This window comes from Trematomus bernacchii, unplaced genomic scaffold, assembly GCF_902827165.1.
Source record: "Trematomus bernacchii unplaced genomic scaffold, fTreBer1.1, whole genome shotgun sequence".
Classification (NCBI taxonomy): Eukaryota; Metazoa; Chordata; class Actinopteri; order Perciformes; family Nototheniidae; genus Trematomus; species Trematomus bernacchii.
This window is the reverse complement of record NW_022988036.1, coordinates 31,384-39,697: the sequence shown is the minus strand read 5'-3', so window position 1 is coordinate 39,697 and position 8,314 is coordinate 31,384. Positions and strand designations below refer to the sequence as shown.

The window sequence follows — 8,314 nt, the reverse complement described above, 5'->3', positions numbered from 1 at the left end:
ATGCACCAAGCTTTAACCCCTCACGGCCTACTGTACATTTTCTACTTTAATTCCATTTTGAGATGTTTTAAATGCTAGTATTGTTTATTTCTACTTATGTGCAATGCCTTTATTTTTTTGCTGCTGCAACGCAAACATTTCCCTAATTGGGATCAATAAAGTATCTATCATCTTATCCTTATTATCCTCTTAGAGATTGGGTCGTCAGATTTTCATTGCCATATCTAGTCTAGAGTTTAAGGCCTAGTTTTCATGGATTAAAAAGTTTAATTTGCTTCTTAAGAGCTCCAAGACAGTTCCCTGTGGAGTCAGAACACTACAACACCCTGTTGTGCAAAACTACTCGCGTGCAATATATATAAATATATATACAGCTTGATTAATATTATTATTATTACTGGCTGCTGTCTCTTAGTTAGACCATTCAACTTCTGTCATCTATGAATAACTGTGCTATACACTCCCACCTGTAACACCACCACCTGGCTGCTGTCTCACACCTGTTACTGGTACTGGATGTGTAGTTTGTAAATTGTGTTGTTTTCATATTTGTATGCAAGTTTCTTAATTAATACTAAGCTGTCTTTGGCTCTTCACCCGCTGTATCAAATCTAAATGTCCCCGCTGTGGGACGAATAAAGCTCCTCTGATTCTGTTGTCCCTGAAATATGAATTTAATCTGTTTATCCTTGGCTCATATCGGTCAGTGACACATGCATCATCAGATCCATATTGAATCAGAGGAGATAGCAGTGCCGATCATCATCATCAGATCTCACCTTCCTGTAGGGAGCCTCCAGCATCGCCTCCACGTCCAGCTCCTCCGCCATGCTGCACACACACATCAGAGACAAGTTGAGATGGAGACTTTGGAGCCATACATTCAGGCGTTATTATAGCAGCGAGCGGTCAGAGTGAAAGGCAGGATTCACACGGGGTCAAAAGTGTAAATTATAATTCATCGCTTCATACAGAATACCGTGAACTTTATACCGTGTGATATTCATTTTTCATCGTTTTTCATTTTTCAGACTGTTGAAAAAGTGTCGAAGGGCGCTCGAGCGGTGCGACAGTGAAAGGAGTCCCCAGGGGAAGTATTTAAGTGTACACTCGGAGAAGGTAGTTTGTTTACATTTTCAAACAGTGCTTTTGTTGTTCGCAAAGTTAGCACAGTATAATGGTTTACTCTTTGTAGTTGTGATCCCTTCACCACGTCAGACCCTTGAGGGCCTCCACTGGGCAGGGGTTTTTGGTGCGGCCAAAACATATAAATATAAATACATTTCCAATCATTGAAGAATAAATAAATACCGTGATGCCGTTATAATGTACAAAAATACAGAGATATTAGTTTTTTGTCACACCGCTCAGCCCTAGTTTGAGAGTACGTGTGGTTGAGCGCAGTTCCTGAGTTTCTGTTACACAGCAGTGTCTCAGAAGCCCTAACACCTCAGGTGGTATTATTACATATAAATACACGCTGCTGTACACAGAAACACAGAAGTTACTTTAGTAGAACTGAACAACACTCAGTTTGCTCTGACTGAAGTCAATTCAACTTTAATCTGGTAGTTTTATACAGTGGTGGGTAGTAAGTACTGTACTTAGGTACAATTTTGAGGTACTTGTACTTTATGTGAGTATTCTTAGTTTATGATACTGTTTACTTCTACTCTACTGCAATTCATCTGACAGCTTGTAGATACTTGTTACTTTCTGGGTTTAGATTATTAGCCAATACAACATATAAATTGATTATTATATAAACGTTGAGATATATTTACAGGTTAAGATATTCAGCAGCAGTTTATAAAGTCTTTCTGTGTATTTCGATCTTTCTGTGAGTACAAACATATTTTGAGATGGACAATAAAGTTGACTTTGACTTCAAACTAGCTCCAACTTACTGTTATAAAAACACATTTAGAGTCATAATCTCACTAACTCAATGTATAAACTACACAGTCTGAAATGGACCAATCTGCACAATCACTACTATATGCTGATACTTTTCTACTTTTACTGTACCAGAGTATTCCTACACTCTGGTACTTCTACTTTTACTAAGTACAAGATCTGAGTACTTCTACTTTTACTAAGTACAAGATCTGAGTACTTCTACTTTTACTCAAGTACAAGATCTGTGTACTTCTACTTTTACTAAGTACAAGATTTGTGTACTTCTACTTTTACTCAAGTACAAGATCTGCGTACTTCTACACGACCTGTGTACTTCTACTTTTACTGAAGTACACGATCTGTGTACTTCTACTAAAGTACACGATCTGTGTACTTCTACTTTTGCTAAGTACACGATCTGAGTACTTCTACTCAAGTACACGATCTGTGTACTTCTACGTTTGCTAAGTACACGATCTGTGTACTTCTACTTTTGCTAAGTACACGATCGGAGTACTTCTACTTTTACTAACCGATCTGAGTACTACCTCTGGTAATAGAACACATAGTGTGATTACAATCAGACTGCTCAAAGTATTAAACATATATCTTTATATACATATATTTATATACGAGTTCTTTATACTCTGAGCACTTCTCCCAGAGATTAGCCTACATTAGCTGTTAGCCACATTAGCTCCAACGGCTAGCCGCTGCACACGAGGCTGAGATCTCGGAGGCTCGGATCCGCTTCACAGCTGCTGTTTCCCGGGTGTCTCCATGAGGATCCCGGGACTCTTACCTGGTGGGGGGTGGGTCACCGAGGGACCGTGAGTCGCTCTGTCCGGTTAACGGGTCGCAGTCGCTGCCCTTACGACGACTTTACGTGTTTTAAATGGCGCTCTAAGCAATTCCCGCGATACTTCCGGCGGCGAGATCATAACACAGAAGTAACGAGACTTCAGGAATCCTCTGTATTCCAACTTCAGACAATAGACGATCTTTCCCATTTCTGCGCTGTAGATAAGATAAGAGATAAGATGTAGCCTACTTTATTGATCCCAATTTAGAAAATGCTTGCGTTGCAGCAGCATACAAAGACATAGTAGGCTACATTACATTAATAGACTAACATGATGCTTCCAAGTAGTGGTTAACTTATAATGAGAAAACCTGGGGAGTCAGAATGACACACATTGAAACCCATTCACAGCATTACAAACATCTCATGTCCCTAAACATTAAAAGCCTTGTATCCAATGAAAACTACTTTAAGACCAAACATCCGGGACTATTTCATCATCGCCACTTTCATGTTAAGAGGCCATGAAAAGTTCATGAACAACCCAGGTCAAAACTCACTCTGTTAATTTCGCCCTGAGCCTGTTTTTCAGGTCTCAGGCTCGAAAATGACATTCCCAGAACAAATGACCATATCTTCCCTTCTAAAAGGGTTAAATTAATAATATTTTTTCTCAAAGTAATGATAAACCTGTGAGTTGGATGTAGAAAAGTCAGAACAATATAGATGTTTTTTATTTTAAAGAAAATTCAGATTGAACATAGTAAAAAACTGTAAATGATAGTGTCCGTCCAAAGATTATTTTTTACTTATAGTGAAAACTACCCTTGGATGATGGTAAGGTAGACTAAAAGCTTTAGTACAACATATAATAAGTACCCTGTATCAAGATTGATGCAAAACAAGTGACATTTGACCTTTTTAGAGAGGTTTAGCAAAAAACACTCCACCTCTGAGGTGATTTGGGTGGCAATGGGGGTTTTTACCATTTCTCTGGAACCCATTGGTCGATTTTGGTGATTGACATATCTTTCTGACCGTTAGAGCCAATAGAATCGAAGGGGAATTTCACCACACACACACACATGGTAAAAAAAAAAGGTGGGGGCTTCGCGCATGCAGTTTTCAATCAGAGTGAAGCTATCTCTAGCTCTGACATCTGGAAACGGAAAAGCAGTCTTATTGATCATGGATTATCAGAAATCATTTCAAAGGGACACAGACACATTGGATGAACCTATGGATTAACTTCAGCAGCGTTTTAATCGTTTTAATGCCATTGAAGACCACTTTTGACCAGACTACGACACAGGTGAGCCATGTTAGCGTTTTTAGCTACCTAGCGCCACATGTTTTGATGTCTGTTTTTGTTTATAAAGTCGCGAGTTCGTATCATAGAGTGATAATGTATGCACCCATCGATTCTGTGTCATCTCACGATGTGAATCGATGGGTTGGATGTGGAGAAGAGATAAATAATAAGGTTTTATGAGTGAGTTTCGGTGCAGTAATCTGTTAGCATTTTTCGCTCGTTGCTAATTCAGAGGATCAGCGTTAGCATTGTGTTTTTAAAAAAAAAAAAAAAAAAAAAAATTATCAGTTCGATGAGTTTCTTCCCGTTACATGGATATAAAACATTCATAGTTTATTAAATGAACATGCCCTCAGACACTGTTTCCTGCAAGATGTTGCGGCAGTGCCCCGGTACCGGGGTCTCTCGGGCTTAACAGGTTAAAACAAATAGACTTTACAGAATGTACAGGTCATTGAACTGGCTTATAAAGCTGAGTTCAAATATAACGAAGTTGAAACTGCATACATCGTTATATTAAGTGGAAGTAACTTAAAGAGGAAAGTTAGAGTAACTTATTGATCAAATCCTTTTTTACAGTGCACTCTGTTATACAGGGATGCAAACTCATCAGGTATGAAAAAGGTGACAAGGATCCGAGCCCCCCGACCCCACGGAATATCGGCTTTAAAATGAGGAACAACAGGATGTTAGCATTCAGAACAACTAAAGCAGTTAATAACAGAAACGCCAAAGAGTCACATCTAATAGAAATGTATAAAAGCATTTATTTTAATTGTGTAGCAGTCAGTTTATAATGTTGGCAGCACTGTTGAGCATTTTGAAAATGTATTTTCATGCCTCTGTGCAAGGCTTAGTCTTTCTGTCTGTATAGCCAGTGGTGTAAAGTAACTAAGTTCATAAACTCAAGTACTATACTTGGGTACAATTTTGAGATACTTGTACTTTATTTAAGTATTTCCATGTGTTGCTACCTTGTACTTCTACTCCTCTACAGTTCAGAGGTACATGGTGTACTTGTACTCCACTACATGTATTTGATACCTTTAGTTACTTCACAGATGTGGATGAATGATGTGAAATATAACCAAGTGTTAAATCAGACTTTAGTTCCACCTGGAGTAAATCCACAAGCTACCCTGCAGTATACAAAGTCACTCAAACTAGCTGCACCTTTACCAGCTTTGAGAACACTTTCATGATCAATCATTATAAAACATATCATATATATTATTCTGAAATGGACCAATCTGCACAATGACTACTTTTACTGTCGCTACTTTCACTATATTTTGATGAGAATACTTTTCTACTTTCACTTGAGGAACATTTTGAATGCAGGACTTTTACTGTAACAGAGTATTCCTACACTCTGGTACTTCTTCTTTTACTCAAGTACCAGATCTGAGTACTTCTTCTTTTACTCAAGTACAAGATCTGAGTACTTCTACTTTTACTGGAACAGAGTATTCCTACACTCTGGTACTTCTACTTTTACTCAAGTACAAGACCTGAGTACTTCTACTTTTACTCAAGTACAAGACCTGAGTACTTCTACTTTTACTCAAATACAAGATCTGAGTACTTCTACTTTTACTCAAGTACAAGATCTGAGTGCTTCTACTTTTACTGGAACAGAGTATTCCTACACTCTGGTACTTCTACTTCTACTCAAGTACACGATCTGAGTACTTCTACTTTGACTCAAGTACAAGATCTGAGTAATTCTACTTTTACTCAAGTACAAGACCTGAGTACTTCTACTTTTACTCAAGTACAATATCTGAGTACTTCTACTTTTACTGGAACAGAGTATTCCTACACTCTGGTACTTCTACTTTTACTCAAGTACAAGACCTGAGTACTTCTACTTTTACTCAAGTACAAGACCTGAGTACTTCTACTTTTACTCAAATACAAGATCTGAGTACTTCTACTTTTACTCAAGTACAAGATCTGAGTGCTTCTACTTTTACTCAAGTACAAGACCTGAGTACTTCTACTTTTACTCAAGTACAAGACCTGAGTACTTCTACTTTTACTCAAATACAAGATCTGAGTACTTCTACTTTTACTCAAGTACCAGATCTGAGTACTTCTACTTTTACTCAAGTACAAGACCTGAGTACTTCTACTTTTACTCAAGTACAAGACCTGAGTACTTCTACTTTTACTCAAATACAAGATCTGAGTACTTCTACTTTTACTCAAGTACAAGATTTGAGTACTTCTACTTTTACTCAAGTACAAGATCTGAGTGCTTCTACTTTTACTGGAACAGAGTATTCCTACACTCTGGTACTTCTACTTTTACTCAAGTACAAGACCTGAGTACTTCTACTTTTACTCAAGTACAAGACCTGAGTACTTCTACTTTTACTCAAATACAAGATCTGAGTACTTCTACTTTTACTCAAGTACAAGATCTGAGTGCTTCTACTTTTACTCAAGTACAAGACCTGAGTACTTCTACTTTTACTCAAGTACAAGACCTGAGTACTTCTACTTTTACTCAAATACAAGATCTGAGTACTTCTACTTTTACTCAAGTACCAGATCTGAGTACTTCTACTTTTACTCAAGTACAAGACCTGAGTACTTCTACTTTTACTCAAGTACAAGACCTGAGTACTTCTACTTTTACTCAAATACAAGATCTGAGTACTTCTACTTTTACTCAAGTACAAGATCTGAGTACTTCTACTTTTACTCAAGTACAAGATCTGAGTGCTTCTACTTTTACTCAAGTACAAGACCTGAGTACTTCTACTTTTACTCAAGTACAAGATCTGAGTGCTTCTACTTTTACTCAAGTACAAGACCTGAGTACTTCTACTTTTACTCAAGTACAAGACCTGAGTACTTCTACTTTTACTCAAATACAAGATCTGAGTACTTCTACTTTTACTCAAGTACCAGATCTGAGTACTTCTACTTTTACTCAAGTACAAGACCTGAGTACTTCTACTTTTACTCAAGTACAAGACCTGAGTACTTCTACTTTTACTCAAATACAAGATCTGAGTACTTCTACTTTTACTCAAGTACAAGATCTGAGTACTTCTACTTTTACTCAAGTACAAGATCTGAGTGCTTCTACTTTTACTGGAACAGAGTATTCCTACACTCTGGTACTTCTACTTTTACTCAAGTACAAGACCTGAGTACTTCTACTTTTACTCAAGTACAAGACCTGAGTACTTCTACTTTTACTCAAATACAAGATCTGAGTACTTCTACTTTTACTCAAGTACAAGATCTGAGTGCTTCTACTTTTACTCAAGTACAAGACCTGAGTACTTCTACTTTTACTCAAGTACAAGACCTGAGTACTTCTACTTTTACTCAAATACAAGATCTGAGTACTTCTACTTTTACTCAAGTACCAGATCTGAGTACTTCTACTTTTACTCAAGTACAAGACCTGAGTACTTCTACTTTTACTCAAGTACAAGACCTGAGTACTTCTACTTTTACTCAAATACAAGATCTGAGTACTTCTACTTTTACTCAAGTACAAGCTCTGAGTGCTTCTACTTTTACTCAAGTACAAGACCTGAGTACTTCTACTTTTACTCAAGTACAAGACCTGAGTACTTCTACTTTTACTCAAATACAAGATCTGAGTACTTCTACTTTTACTCAAGTACAAGATCTGAGTGCTTCTACTTTTACTCAAGTACAAGACCTGAGTACTTCTACTTTTACTCAAGTACAAGATCTGAGTACTTCTACTTTTACTCAAGTACAAGACCTGAGTACTTCTACTTTTACTCAAGTACAAGATATATACTTATACCACCTCCGTTTATAGCCTATGAAAAAAACTATTTGAAAACTAAGGCTAAAGCTAACGTTAGCAGATAGTGACAATGTATGCTAGTTAGCTAGCTCAACGATTCATTAAATAATATTGCGACAGAAACACTTTTCAGTGCACATCACGCTCTGCCGCTCCGACAGGGAGCTCTGCTCTGAACACCTGAACGGCCCGCTCTAACAGCTGTTCACCAGCGGTCCAGTCTGTGCCACAGTGACTCCGGACCGCACAGTTAATATTAACGAACGCACCGTAGATAATGTAGCTGCTGAAGCTAGACCTTCATCCATGAGCAGAGCCGACAGGAAGACTCGAGCACACAGCTCGCGCTGCATTAGAATATATAAAAAAAGAACACCATGCGTGTCATGATGGCACATAACAGCTCGCGGCCGCAGATTACTCCGGGTCCCAGACCCCCCCCATACCCCAAAAATATTTGTATTGCAGATCTACATGAATCACACAATCGACCTATTTT

The 8,314-nt window shown here is 37.9% G+C and overlaps 1 protein-coding gene across 1 annotated transcript; it reads right to left on the bottom strand.

Annotated features, from left to right (window-relative positions):
- Nucleotides 1–779: 779 nt before the first annotated feature.
- Nucleotides 780–2,863, bottom strand: LOC117472321 (RNA-binding protein 39-like; the record flags this gene model as incomplete). The annotated part of the gene is given in 2 exon segments (XM_034117465.1): nucleotides 780–831; nucleotides 2,702–2,863. A coding segment is annotated over 1 exon segment (51 nt), but the record flags the coding sequence as incomplete, so codon positions are not given.
- Between the last annotated feature and the right edge of the window lie 5,451 nt (nucleotides 2,864–8,314).